At 42.7% G+C, this 14,957-nt stretch overlaps 2 protein-coding genes across 3 annotated transcripts in view; one reads left to right on the top strand and one right to left on the bottom strand.

Annotated features, from left to right (window-relative positions):
• dsx (transcription factor doublesex) overlaps positions 1–10,818 on the top strand; it is a 48,520-nt gene extending 37,702 nt beyond the window's left edge. For both annotated transcript variants that reach the window (XM_033380019.1, XM_033380012.1), the window contains exons 4-5: positions 3,439–3,946; positions 9,671–10,818. In XM_033380019.1, coding sequence (XP_033235910.1) covers positions 3,439–3,887 — 449 coding nt within the window. In that variant the 3' untranslated portion in view covers positions 3,888–3,946; positions 9,671–10,818. The remainder of the gene's footprint in view (positions 1–3,438; positions 3,947–9,670) is intronic.
• lds (transcription termination factor lodestar) lies at positions 10,594–14,609 on the bottom strand. The gene is made up of 5 exons (XM_001358984.3): positions 14,459–14,609; positions 13,241–14,382; positions 12,698–13,016; positions 11,779–12,635; positions 10,594–11,710 (listed from the first exon to the last, which is right to left on the bottom strand). Exons 1-5 carry the CDS (start codon positions 14,526–14,528, stop codon positions 10,922–10,924), a joined length of 3,177 nt encoding a protein of 1,058 aa, XP_001359021.1. The 5' UTR covers positions 14,529–14,609; the 3' UTR covers positions 10,594–10,921.
• Positions 14,610–14,957: the final 348 nt, after the last annotated feature.

A 14,957-nucleotide genomic window follows, 5' to 3' on the forward strand; every position in this document is an offset into this window, starting at 1 on the left:
GCAACGTGTAAATGTGGCCACCATAAAGCTTAAAAGTGTTTATGGTTGAATTGTGCGGGAAAGGTGCGTGGGTGGGGAGGAAAGGGGATCATCCAACATGTGAGCTGATTTGGTGGCAAAGAATCGAGACTTTTATTGAAATTTGCAGGCTGCGATTTGTTTTCATAGGGCTTCAAATCTTCAATTTCTTTTCATTTTTGTTGAAGCATTTCCATGCTATATCTGGTATTTGTAACATTAATTAATGAACGAATTTTTAAAATACCAAAGTCGTACCCGAAGCTCTTTAGCATTCGTTTCCTCTAATATCCTCCCACCCGAAAGGTATCTAGTCCAACCCCTCATAACTATTTTATGAGTCCTTTCCATATCCTCGCGTTTTGTCATATTTTGAGCGACGCCTCTCTTTGTATTCACATAAAAAAATAGACTCGGCAGTATACCATTTTGTATGAGGCGCCATAACGAGATGAGCGCCTCATCATCATCGTCGATGGGGATGGAAATGGGGAAAGAGATGCCCACCTACCTCAGGCACAGCCCAGTCCAGTCTTGCTTAGCACAGCTCAGCGAACAAATTCTTTCCACTTTCATCCCAAACATTTACCATTGCTTATTAAAAACTATAGGGAATTTCAGACCCAGCGGCAGCAGGAAGCAAAAATTTCCAACTTTACGACTTCATATTGTGGGCGGGTCGTAAATTATTTGTGCAGCGTCAACTTCTACTCCACATCTCCATCTCCATCTCCTTCCTGGGAGGGCTACTGTTATTTTTACTGCTCAACAACTTACATGGATACGATACCGACACAAGCTGCCACTTGTGCCAGACATCTGATATATGTATAATCTATATATAGACAAGCAGGATGTATACCGGTCCATCCCTGTAAAATAATAACCAGCCAGTTTGTCATAAATGGACCTACCATAACCAGCCTGGACATACGTTTAGTTTTCCATCACGTTGGCTAAGAGTTGCCCGATTCTTGTTTCTCTCTCGGGAAATGGTAATGGTTGCCTCCTCGGCCAAGTCAACTGAAAACCTATTGGGGAGGTTTTGTGGCCTGCAAGCGCTCAGATTATGAAACTCTAGGGAAGGGAGAGCAGTCCAGGGAGCTAATTTCATAGCGGCGAACTTTATACACGTGAATAATGGTTGGTCATTCATCTAAGCAGTATGAGAACACGGAACGAATGAATTCTGGAATGGTTTCCTTATGCAATGCCCTGATCCATATTTGAAAACAAATTTAAGATGAGAAAATACGAGTATTGGGAGGTCTCACTATCAGAACTTTCGCTAATATTCTCTTTTTTATACCCTTGAGGAGGTTAGCTTCTGACCCCATAACTTATGTATAGGGTCGTTCTAGCGATTTCCTGGGATCTTAGTTTTCAACGTGTCTCAGCGAAAAATGTCATCATTACCAAATGACATCTGGATAACATGAAAACTGTGAACAGACAGACGTACGTCCTCCTGTCCTCCTGTAACAAATATAAAATCTCCTTTAATTTATTTTTTCAACGCACGGATTACATATACCTATACATACTACATTTTTCAAATTGCATAGCCTTGGAAGCGCTTGGCTTAATAACCTCTGAGAGTGGAGGCGGATTTCTCCTCTGCTTAGAATACTTGAAAATCCATCCTTCTAATTAACCCGACACTAGGTCTCAGTTTATTGGCTGACCCAAGCGAGATAGCTATATATATTAACAAGTTCTTTAAGAGCTACTTTGGAGTAAGACCACAGCTGTATTGGACTGCTGGCCTCTGTCCCACCGCCTCGATCCACCCAACGTCAGGTCACAACTTCTTTACGACTTTTTATTATTTCGTCAAATTGCACAATGGGCGGGCGGTATTAGTTGCGACTAGGTTGGGTCTGGTATTGACTGTACCTATGTATTCCCTATCAAATATTTCTGAGTCTCGAGAGCAGGAGCACGCTCATGCGTAATTCTGCCTCGTATGCTCTGGCCCTGTTTAATGCATTCTGCAGTTGGCGGAAGAAAAAATCCCATTAAAATTAAGTAAAATTGCAGCAGCAGCAGAGTAATCGTAAAAACTTGGCATTTTGATGTTGCAGCAAGCAGTAAAATTTTGAAAAGTTTTTGCCACGCAGATAAGGAGGGGAGTCAGCGGAAGACAAAGGCTCTTGCAACAGAAACTCCAACTGGAGCTGGGATGTGGCTTTGGCTTTGGCGTTGGCTCTGGCTCTGCCTGCCTGGCTCTGCCTGTGGATGGGATCTGGGATCTGGGGTCTTGGCCGAAGGGGCGCCGTGCTGGGGAGGGTTTATTGTGTGAGCACCGTGCGAAGGTTGCGCATAAAGTGCATGCCGAGGCCATAGGTGGGCCGGCCCCGGCAGGGTCCCCAGGTGCATTCCAAAATGGCGCAAATCTTTTTCGGATGGTATAGACATTTAGTGCCGGGCATAGTTAATGTTATGGGTGCCTTCCCATACAGTATACCATTACTTCCCTACCCTCTTGCACATTTTTGTTATAAAGTGTGAAAACCGACGTTATGGCCAACGATGTAGGACGCGATACGATGCGTATGTAAATTCTGCATAAAATATAAGCATAAGTTAATGTTATAAATTAAAGAAAAGGTGTATATTATACACTTTGACAGGATGTTACCGATAGTTCAGGAACTAAAGTGCCTAAAATAGGTAATTTTATATATAATAATAATTATGTGTATCCTTTATTTTTTCTGGACCTTTATCGGGGTTTCAGCCTAAATATTTCTGAGCTACAGATTTTCATAGATTAAGATTGGGTATACTTACTGTCTCTTGGATTGACACACAGCGGAAGATCAATCCAGGATGGAAAAAGTACAATTCGGAATGTTCGTATGGGTTTTCGTTATTAGTTTTATGAATTTAAAATTTGATTATAAAGATATTTTGAACTTTTATATGCATTTCATTTACAATTTTTGTAAATTTTAAATCATTTCAAATTTAAATGTTTTTAGTTTTTGTGATAGATTGTTCGAATTTCAACAGAACAAGTTTTAAAGCAAATCCACTCTACCTTTTCCAACATATTGCATATTAAAGTGTCGCAGCACATTTTTTAAATTAAACTTATACAATTTTTTAAACATAAGTACATATGTAGGTATATATTTTTAATTGGATATTTCTCTCGGTTAGAATATGTTAAAAATGTATTATTTACAATTCCAAAATAAACCAAAACACAAATTCCATCAGGCTTTGAGGTAGGAATCCGTCAACGGGAGCTGATGGTTAGGAATAGACTAATATTCATTGATATTGAAAACAATATGTGGCTTGAGGGGTACACTCTTTTACGGGGTACTGAGCCAAGTAATTTGGACCGTTTTACGGTGTATTTCTCTGTGAAATCAATTTTTAATCTCGCATCTCTGTTGATCCAATCCACAGCACGTGTAGAAATAAATCGTATTGTAGCCCAAATCTATTACAACTACTACACACCGATGGCTTTGGTGAACGGAGCACCGATGTACCTGACCTATCCGAGCATCGAACAGGGCCGCTATGGAGCGCACTTCACCCACCTGCCCCTCACCCAGATTCGTCCGCCGACGCCCGAGCCACTGGCCCTGAGCCGGTCTCCATCCAGCCCAAGCGGAGCAGCCGCCCATCCTCATCAGAAACACTCGCGGCCCGGGAGCAGCAACGGCACCGTGCACTCGGCCGCCTCGCCAACAATGGTCACCATGATGCCAACCACCTCTACGCCCACCCACCGCCAAAGGTCCCGCTCGGGCACGCCCCCCACGCCGCCTCCGCCGCCACCAGCACACAGCAGCAGCAACGGAGCCTACCATCATGGCCACCATCTGGTCAGCTCCACGGCTGCCACGTAGCAGTATCGCAATGTTGCCGCCGCTGTGGCGGCAGCAGCAGCGGCAGCTGTCCTCTTTGTGTAAGTACTTGTTAGATATGGCTTACTCTTTCGTTTACCCGCGGCCCGAAAGTTTTCAAACGATTGCAAGATCTAAATGATTAAATTACAGAAATTGAGGGGCTTGTGCCGTACATACATCTGTATGTAGGTACATCTGTATGTAACTTTTTCCACAATCCGTAAATATACAATTTGTTGAGTTTGGTTGATTACACTAGTAACAAGATTCGATTTTTCTAAACGATTTGGGGGTGCAAATGTATTCTAATCTAATTTATTCATGGTTCCTAAGGAGCTCAGATGTTAGCTCAAAAATTAGTAAGTATCCACAAAAATGTACTAATTCCTTAACTTATACATACTTTGGAAAAAATTAAATTATAATTTGGAAAAATTCGAATTTCGATTTCACGATATTTAAATTTTAACGAGCGGGAACGCAGCTACGGCCGCGACTCTACATTTACACTCGATTGCAGTCAGAATACTATGAAAGAGAGAGAAAGAGTAAGCGCGTAGCCACTGCAAATTGATTTGTTCATTCTAGCTGTAATAATCAGATCTGATCCAGATTCTGCGTTTTGAGTTTTCTCGTAACTTCAAAATTGTGGATGCCACAGATTTTCGTCCTTTGTGGGGGCGGAAGGAAACGTGGCGAAATATTGAAGTACGCTTGTAACAGTGTGAAATCACAGGAGTCTGTATATCCCTAGCACTCATAGACTCTAAGATCCTGTCTCCCAGATCGAGTCGGCTATTGATGCTGATCAAGAATATATGTATATAGACTATGGGGTCGGAAACGCTTTCTTCTGAGTGATATACACATCCACTGTCACCACAAAGCTAATATACCCCTATTCTCTTTTTGAGCATCGGGTATAAAAACTGAAAAAATCGACAAAATATTAAATTTCAACGTTCAGCTTCCAGCCAGATAGTTAAAACCGACAGATATTCGGACAGGCGGACTGAGAGATTGGTGGATATTGGACTTTATAAGGTTTGAATAGCATTCCAGTTTGTGACTTTACTTTAAAAACTCGACAAATATCCTATTTAGGGTTTCGCCAATCGCACACTACAGGAATGGGAAACAAAGTGGTGTATTGTTTTAAACAAATTCCAGAAGGAACAAAAAACAGGTCTACAAATTCAATGAAAAATTCGTTTAATGACTCCTCCAGAATCTCGAGGGACATTACCCAATTACTTATGTACATTAATTAAATAATTGTTTAATATGAGATTGTTATACTAAGATCAATCAATACAAATGACAATGCTTATTAAAGTAGAACTCCTATTTTGTCAAGTGTTTTGGTCATGAATTTCAATCATGCAATCATGCAATTTATTATGCAGCTAGGACTCTTTTCCGCTGAGCGACCTTAACATCAGCCTGAGAGCGAAGAGAACCTTGAATTCGAATAGATTTAGTGACCATGCTTCCATTTTCTCACTTCCAGCTCATTTCGCATGCTGGGCCAGGCGCGTTTCGTTTAATCAAATCAATTTCGCAGCATAGTTTTATGTTTACAATTTAGGTTGGTTGCCTTTCCGGGCCATGTCCTAGCTCCTGGTGCTTTCCGGCGTGTAAGTTTTCTTTCTGCCACGTTGGCTGTTTGCTGTTGCTGCTGGCTGTTGTTGTTGTTGTTAGTGCTGGTGTGTTGGCGTTGGTGTTGGTGTGGCTGTTGGTTGCATTTCCGGACTGCGCACGAAAGTATGCAATGGCTTTTTCATCATTTGTCCTGATGACTGTGCAACGTGGGCAACAAAAGCTTCCTCGTCTCGGGCTTCAGATGAAAAACAATTCCTCTTAGATGGCCCGGCCCTGGCCCAGCCCCTAGCAGTGTTCGGGTGCTGACAATTGAAGCCATTTCTTGCCAGGGCATTGTTGCCGCTCTTGCCGCTTTGGCTGCTGCACTTGTAGTTGCTTAATTCAGAAGCAAGTGTTAAATTTCCATGCTGGCTGTCATTTTTGTTGGTCCTAGCTACATGGAGACGGGCGGGACGAGGTTGGGTTTTGTTCCCAGCATTTGAGCAGTTTGTTGCCTTTTGTTTTGCTAAGCGATTTGCTTTAATTAAAAACTCAAGTGGCGCCAGAAGCGGAGAGGTCTTCTCCGGTTGCCCTGTCGGAGATGGAAGTGGAGGGGTCTCAAGTTCGGAGGCAGCCACAGATATCATAATGCTGCCGATGCCCTGGCGAGGCGAATGGGCATCAGAAATTTCGCTTCACACATTTTACGATGCTCCCCGTCAGACCGCGAAGACGACACTTCAGAATGCATATTTCAATGTTTTGGTCTCGTCAATGGTAATAAAACATTCGCATTGCAGAAATATGAAAGAGGGAGAACTGGCATCTAAATCTTGTCTAGAAGTCGCCCTGCGTTCTCGGCCCTTCGATTGTTTCGCGCGCCCTTGCGGCACATTAAAAACCTCAACTCGCGTCGACTCATCTCTCACCGCACTCCTGTGGCACTGCACTCGCATCAAAGAGACGCAACGCTGTGTTCGGTTTTTATGGGTCTGGATCATAAAACCGAAACTGAATCGCACGATAGCTGCGTGGAAATATTTTTTCTCTATGCTCGCAGTCGTATGTTGGCAACTATTTGGTGCCTTCTCCTAAGCCTAGAACTCACTTTGGGCTGTAATTAAATTTTCCTTTTGAGAGGGCGAGGCTACAAAGTCGAAGAGTGAGATCTCGTAAAACTATCACAAAGTTCATTTAACTCTGTGACGAATGGGGCAGAGACATGGCCGGGGATCTGCCAAATCAAACTTATTAAAAAGAAGTAGGAAAAAGGAAAAAGCAAACATCAAGAACAACAAACAATTATTCGTGGCAAAACTCGAACCCATAAAAGCGGGCAAATAATGCCGAAAACTTTTACGAGCCTTGGGGAGATCCTGCCAGAAGCACTTCCTGAAAGCATATCATTCGCGGAGAGACAAATACCCGTGCCATACCCGTAGAAGGGAACCCTGGAAGGAGAAAATATCCTTTCAAATGGCACTTCAACTCCATGCTAACTCGCCTTGCCTTTGTTGCCATGGCCAAAATGGCAATAAATGCATAAGTTTCCATTTTACGATATTGTGTTTCCATTTTCTGCCACGTATTTCCGTAGACAGTTCTCCGCACCTTTGCCGTTCTGCGTAAGTGCAGGAAAATGTGCAACGAAGTCAGGGAAACTCCTACCCAAGTTGGCTCTTGGTTCTTGCTTTAATTTTACTTTTGAAATCATTTTTCCATGTATGCATTCTATAAAATGACTGATGTTTTGGCACATCAAAAGTGTCCGACAGACATGTCATGTGGAAGACAACATCAAAGTGTCCCAGAAAACAAATTGTTTCGCACCGTTCGGCGCTAAGAACTTTACATTAGAAATTCCAATGTGTGTGTGTGTTTTTTTTTAATTATAATACTTATAATATTTACAACCGTTAAAAAGATAAGTTCAGAGTTAGTTATCAGAGTGAAAAAACTCTAAAAACTATCTAAAATATCAATTCAAATTCAGATCTGGATTTTTAAAGGAGAGTTTTATGGAAAGATATCATATATGTATGCATACATAACTGCAAACATCCTTACTGTGTCTACCTTTCAATAAAAAGTACTCAATGTGTCGGAAATCTGACAAAATATCTACTAACAAAAATTGTAGTAAATAATATTACATTTCCATAAAAATAAAAATGTTGAATCCCCGTGAGTACGAGTGCTATCGTTTATATGTATCTAGCTCCCATATCACATATCTCCCAAAGAAACGATTGTGCCAAATTCTTTGGCCCTCCATTGTCAGATATGTATACGTTTGCACATTTTAAGGCCTAAGAAAGATTGTGATCGTTTCTGGCAACTTTCAAGATCATCAAATGCTTCAAACGGCCGACTTCCGGCTCACTTCCATAAGCAGCAACTTTGTAGTCTTCGCTCTGATCTCGGCTCTCCAAAGTTTATGCAAACAACGGCATTTAAAGAACATTATGTATATGAATGTATGGACAATATACTGTGAATATGATTGTTACCATACAATTTCCGCTGATTTCTAATTTCCGCTGACTTGTCATTAAAAAGCAAACCCCTTCATTTTGATGCTCTACATGCCCCATTGTCCCCATGCCTATCCCCGTCTGGCATTGGTACTGTGTAGGTGGAAGCGAAGGCGAAGGCAGCCATAATAAATGCAATGCTTGCCATAAAAAAAACACACAACAAAATAAAGGAATAAGAACAAAAATGTTATAGTTTTCTGGGAGCGAGTTCGAGTTCGAGGTTTCGGTTTCGGCTTCGGTTTCAGCTTACGCTGCTCGATTTCGCCCTTCTCTTGGCTCCGAATGTGGTTCTTGCTTCCCTTCTGCCCCATTTACACTGCTCCTTGGACACTCTCCGGCACGGCACAATCGGTTCAATTCCAGCCGTTCGTAGTAGTGCATTCATGGCTTTTTTTGTGTTCGCTCGTGTTTATTGTTCCTCGTCGTCTTTCGTGTGCCTTGCGTGCACAGACCGCTAGCGCTCCGCTCCTCGCTGTTTATGGGGCCCTGATACGCTTCCTCTTCTTCTTGGTTTTTAGTGGACACGCATTATTAAAAAATAAACAATAATGTATGATGTATACAAAAACGAATCCGAATCCGAAACCGAAACTAACCGAACCGAGCCGTACTCAACGCAGAGCCGCATCATTTTCAGCTACTCCTTTTTCGGTGGAAATTTTTTCGTGGCCATCGTAAAAAGTTGACGCGAGCAGAAAACAGAAACGCAGACACGAACAAAAGAAGCATACAGTAGAATGGTAGCTCCAGGGAAATAGAGAATAGTGGGTACTCTTCGAAAAGAACTCGATCGATAGCTTCATTAATGCTGATAAGAGAAGAACATTGTTCACATTCTATTCATTAGCACATATGTATGTACATATGTTCTTTCATTGAATATAATCATATAGTGAAACGATTACACTATAAGAAGTAAGTATACTTCCAATTCAGCAAGGGGAAGCATGGCATGGAATTTATGATACGTTAAAAATTGAAGTACGTGGGCCCGAAAGTACTCAAGAGTTGTAGGGTAGGATCAGAGTGCTTTTCAATGTTCGCTTGAGCTCAAATTAGTTTGTCTGCGACAATTAGAAATCAGGCAAAACGAATCGAAAAGTCAGAATCAGGGTCTGCTGCATTATCTTAAAAGGCGTCGTAAAAATCACATTTTGCATTATAAATCCCAAACTCTCGGGTCGAGACCCAGCTGCTCCCCATATTGTGCGGACTGACTGGCCATACCAGCCACTCGAACTCTTCGTGGGCAACTGCTGCTATAAAATTGTCTTTTACGAGCACCGAAGCAGCGCTTATCCTTCTGCGTCCGAGGATGCGCTTACCTCTGGGCCGCAGGTAAGCAGGCCCAAGACCGTAGTGGTTGATGTTGACGTCGATTTCGCCATTCGCCATCCGCCATTCGACCGTCGCCGTTGTCTTTGACTGACTAACAGACATTACAATGATTTTAATGGGTTTTATGGCTGAGACATTGCACCCATATGGGCGCACTGGTATCGTGCCATTAAAAATTGTTTTATGCCGCATTTGCGCTTAAGCATATTGCCAGTGCAATATTGAATCTAACTAATTAACAAGCCAAAAGACTACTCCAACGAAGATCGATCAAAGTGCCATTCCAAGCTAATAATTTGATGAATTTCTCCCTTGTTCTTTTCGCAGCGATAATTAATGGTATCAGCCAGCTTGATTGGAGGTCAGATCCCAGGAACGAACACAAATCCCACAACCCGACTACTGCACGAATGTTATATGTATGATATCTAACCAACGTATGGTATATTTTAAGTTAAATTATAAAACAATATAGCACGAACAGTAGGAATAGGCTATCCCAAGAACACGTTTTCAAATTGATCTCAAACCAATCTTAAATAAACAAAAATATCCCTATATATTATGTAAAGAAAGCTTATCTCGTTAATGAGTGATCTGCGAAACTTGAAGATCATCTATTTCTAGTTAATCAAAATTCGTTATTCATATGTAATATATACATATACATATATGTTTCATTTAACTATGAAAACTTTCTCTGCGAGTAACTTTTCGGAAATCTATCACTGACCTGCACAAATTAAACAAGTTCTTCTAAACTACTGTAGACATAGACACATAGACATGCGAGTATATAAACGACTTCTAGTCCAAGGCATGAGCACGTCCATTCGGATCCTTCAACACGAACGTGTACAGCATCTGGTAGTACCGTCATGGGGAATCGCGATCACATTTGTTCTACTCGTATAGTTCTTACATATGATATGAGATTATCAGCTTGAAGTAACCAGATGATAATTATATACATCCAATTATATCCAATTATACATATGTATTTATGCACGAGTATATATGCATACATATATCAGATAAATATATTACACTTTCTAGGGCTGTGCGCTGCCATGTAAAGAGAGCATGCGGTTTAATACTTTGTGAGAACTGATCTAGCAGATCTGAAAATAGTGTAGCGTTGGCTATATAGAAACTTTACTAAACTTAAGACTATTTTTTTCTCTTACGCATTACCGGTTTTTATCCTCTGTACAGTTTTTCAATACAAGAACAAAAAACAACCAAAAATGTTATGCTAATCAAATTGTAGTTGAATTTGTTTGTATTCGCTTAAGCAGACAAAGCTATTAAGGAAGATTAAGATTATATAAAGTAAGGAAATTAAACATTAATAATGCATACATTTCAATTTAAACGGAACTCTTTGTAAAACACTAAACAATTCAAATGGTATCGTAGCTAATTTAAATACAAGTGCTTCAAAACAAAGAAATACAAAATAAAATAAAAACAACTTCGAAATAACTAAAATAAACATTTTTCTGTAAATAAAATGAACTCTGGTTTTTGTGCTTGCTTTTTGTGTGTACATAAATCTAAAGCGAATCGGCGGCCGTCTCAAATTCCAAACAGACCCTTGAGGTCATCAATGGTTAGTTTTGAACTAACTCCGGAGCCTGTTAGGACGCCATTGGCCAGTTCCAATTTATGTTGCTGCAAAGCCAAAATGCGTTGCTCGACTGTATCCAAGCACACGAACTTATATATCATGACATCCTTTTTCTGCCCCACGCGATAGATGCGGTCTTGGGCCTGGGCTTCCAGCTGCGGATTCCAGTGGAGGTCAAGCAGCAACAAATGATTAGCACCAACCAGATTTAAGCCAACACCGCCAGCAGTAAGTGAGAGCAACAAAATGCGCTTCTGATTGTGCTGATCATTAAATTGGTTGACAATTTCTTGCCGATTCTTCACGGGAATGGAGCCATTCAGCGAAAGGGTGGACAGCTTATCATTCTCCAAATGATCGCGCAGTATTTCCAGCACCGATGTCCATTGCGAAACTATAATGGCTTTATCGTTGTTGTCCTTCAGAATCGAAGACTTCAGTATTTCCATCACCTTTAGCATTTTTGTTGATGGACGCTTCATGTTAAAAACTGGATTGCTGCGCTTTAGCACATTTTTGGAAGCCTTGGCAATGCGAGCCTCATCCCCATGTAGCGGCGGTCCGTCGTCATCTTCAGTCACTCCGCGGCTGCTTCGATTGTCACGGCTGGACCGACGTGAAGAAGTGGAGGTGTCTGTAATAGCCAACTTATTGAGCTGCGCCAATAAGTCAATCTCCGGGGATTCTCCGTCGCTGCTGTCAGCGTCCATACTCTTCGCCTCCTCTCCCTCTAGCATCTGAAAGTAAGTAATTCATTGAGTCCCATTGAGAACTGAACTGCTTTATTCCCGAATCATTCACTTACCGAATCAATCAGACCTGGATGACAGCATATCTGCCTCAGACGCAACAGCAGGACCAATATTTCATGGGACTTGACCTCTTTTTTATTGCCTGCCATTTTCGCGAACTTCTCGTGCAATTTATAATAGGCGCCATTGGGGTCCTTGATTTGATTGTATGTGGGCTTGTTGGCATCAGATATAAAGTTCGAGTCCGAATCTTTCTCGGCACGCTGAAACAGGAATTGTGCAAACAATGTCCTTGAATATGTCATGACCGTCTGGTACACATTCATCTCGTCTTTGTCGAGGGAAATCTCAATCATACGCAAGTCCTTGCCGGGCAAGCTGTTCAATTTTCCTTCCTGCTGCAGCTGTGCCTTAGTGCGCCTAAGCATGATGGACTTCATTAGCAAATTGAGTCGGTTCTGCCCGCCAGCACTTTTGTTATCGATCCACTTCTTCCACGTGTTCAGATCGTCGAATGGTGAACAACGCAGGAACTTCAAAAGCGCATATATATCTAGTTCCTTATTTTGTATGGGTGTGCCAGTCAGAGCCCAGCGGAACTTGCCGCGCAGATCGCTTACTGCGATTGACGCCAGCGCCTTGTGGTTGCGCACAACATGGGCCTCATCCAGTATGATGCGACGCCACTTGACACCAAACAAGGCACTCGACTCCTTATGCTCTCTCCCCACGATGTTGTAAGTAGTTACAACGATGTCGTATGTGCGCAGATGTTTGGCCTTCGTCTCGCGATTGTTGCCATGATGCACGCACACGGTCAGGCGATGGCGGTTGACCTTGGACTCCACCTCTGCCTCCCACTGGCGCAGCAAGCTGGCCGGGCACACGACCAAGGTGCCTCCACGATGAGCTACAACGAAAAAAATCGGCCAGATTAGGGGACTGACATTGGAAACACATTATGCGACCTACTGTCTTTGCGACCCTTAGAGTTCCATCCACCAGTGCTTTTCCGCTTTGTATCGTTCTCTTCGTCGCTGTCACTGTCCACATGGCGCCCATCACTGCTCTCCTGACGATTTTTGCAGGCGAGAACGGATGAAATCATTGTCAGAGTCTTGCCTAAGCCCATATCGTCGGCCAAGATGCCGCCACGGGGAGTCTGATTCTCACGCCAAGACATCCACGCCAGGGCATGCTTCTGATGATCCATTAAAGTTACCTTCAGCCCCTCTGGATCGTCGGCCAGAACGTCCTCTGCTGGGCAGCCCTTCAGCGACCCATGGAGATCCTTTAAAGACGAAATATTACTCAGACTGCTTGAGAACGGGAGACTCGGTTACTCGCGGCACAAATTCAGGTATTGAATTCATAATCTTGGAATGGCCTTAAACAGGCGCCGCACAGTAACTCGTGCCCAGCGACCCCCAAATTTGATCATTCTCAGATATCCGTTCTGAGTCATCATCAAGGAAAATCTTATTTCAAAGCACTAAAGTTATTCCACCTACGTACCTTTAGAGATTCCAGAGTTAAGGCCTTCTGCGTGTTAAACGTGGCCATTCCCTGCGCGCCAGTGTACTTGGGCTGAATCGAGTTGACCGCTGCCGAAAGGTCTTCCCAGTCGGTTGTATCGTTGTCAGACTTGCGGTGAGCCTTCATCGCCGTAGTCGCCTTGATTTCTGGGACACTCCTCTGCTCTACTTTAAGGCTACTAATAATTTTTGTTCTTAACTCAATTTCCCGACCCAAGGCATCGATGCGCTTCCTGATTTGGCTTCCCTTGTCAGGCAGCTTTTTGGCTACTTTCTCATAAAGCTTTTCGGCGTCATTCTTTTGGGCGCGCATCTCCATCAGCTTGCTCATCTCCTCCTGATGGTACTCCTGAGTTACAACCTTCTGAGCTTCACTCTTGATCAAAGAACGGCGGGGAGCAATCGGTGAGGTGCTCTTTTTGAAGGCCCTTTGTATGGTAGGCTGCATGAGGCTCTTGGTGGACTTAACGACAGGTGCTCCGGCGCTACTGCGGGGCGAATAGGATCGGCTTGCGAGGGGTGGAGCAGATATGTTTTCCTTGTTGAAGCTACTTTCATCATCCGTACTTGATATTTCAATGGGAGTCTCCTTGTTGCTCAGTATGAGGACATCGCTACTACTCGAATTGTCGAGTGACACTTCAAGCATATTGGCTGTAGATACTGTTGAGTGTAAAGTCTCCTCGATGTTTCCCACAAACTGCGTGCTGTAGCGGGGCGAAAGATCTCCGCCATCGCCACCGCCATCGATAGATTGTCGGTTGCGCGCAGCCGCTGCTTCTTTTCGCTCAACATCTTCATTGTAGGTCTCATCAGCTGTACCTGCTGACGTCTCTTCGTCGCTGTAATCAATCTCACTTGAGTCATCGCTCAGATCCTGTGGGCGTACACCTGTAATGCTCATGCGCGTGCTCGGAGACAAGGCCCGCGAGTCCAGCTCATCTTCCTCTTCGCTGTCGGAAGCGATCACTGCAGGACGACGTCTCTGCTTCGGCTTAGCTTTGGAAGGACGCACGCTTTCATCTTCCGACTCGGTTTCGTCAATAATTACGCCGGAATTACTATCAGAGTTGATCCCGCGACCGCTGTGGCGAGAAGAGCGCGACGAGAGGCTTGATCGCACTACAGCGCGAGTCGAGGGGAATGAAGGCACATTGTTGTTAACATTGATTCAAATAAGATATAGCTATAAAAATACCTGACACAGCGCTGCTGATCACTTCATCGTCTTCATCATTAGTGTAATATTCACCACTGTCACTGGACATTTTAGATTTAAAAAATTATTTACCCACAATGTCAGGCTTGCAAATTCAGCGCCATTTAATTAAAGCCTTGCCACCAGTGTGACCGCGGATTTATCGTTAAAAAATACCATAAATATACTGACGAGTTCAAGCTCTATTATACATATTCCTCGTTTTTGATATTCCGTGCAATATAACTAACTTAATAGAACCCTCAGCCCTGCCCACAAAATTGTATCCGATTAGTGAATGAATTTTCTACTTAACTGGTTGAATTTTAACACTTGCTTTTATTGGATTTCTATATAACGTTGAAAATTAAAGATGAAATTTACAAAAAATACCATTATATTTTATTTTTATTTTGAACTAAAAAAATACCGAAAAGTATTACAAATACCGTAAACGGTCACTCTGCTTGCCACCAGACACAATGCTGCCCACCTGTTT

Source organism: Drosophila pseudoobscura, chromosome 2 (genome assembly GCF_009870125.1).
Source record: "Drosophila pseudoobscura strain MV-25-SWS-2005 chromosome 2, UCI_Dpse_MV25, whole genome shotgun sequence".
In the NCBI taxonomy this organism is placed as follows: domain Eukaryota; kingdom Metazoa; phylum Arthropoda; class Insecta; order Diptera; family Drosophilidae; genus Drosophila; species Drosophila pseudoobscura.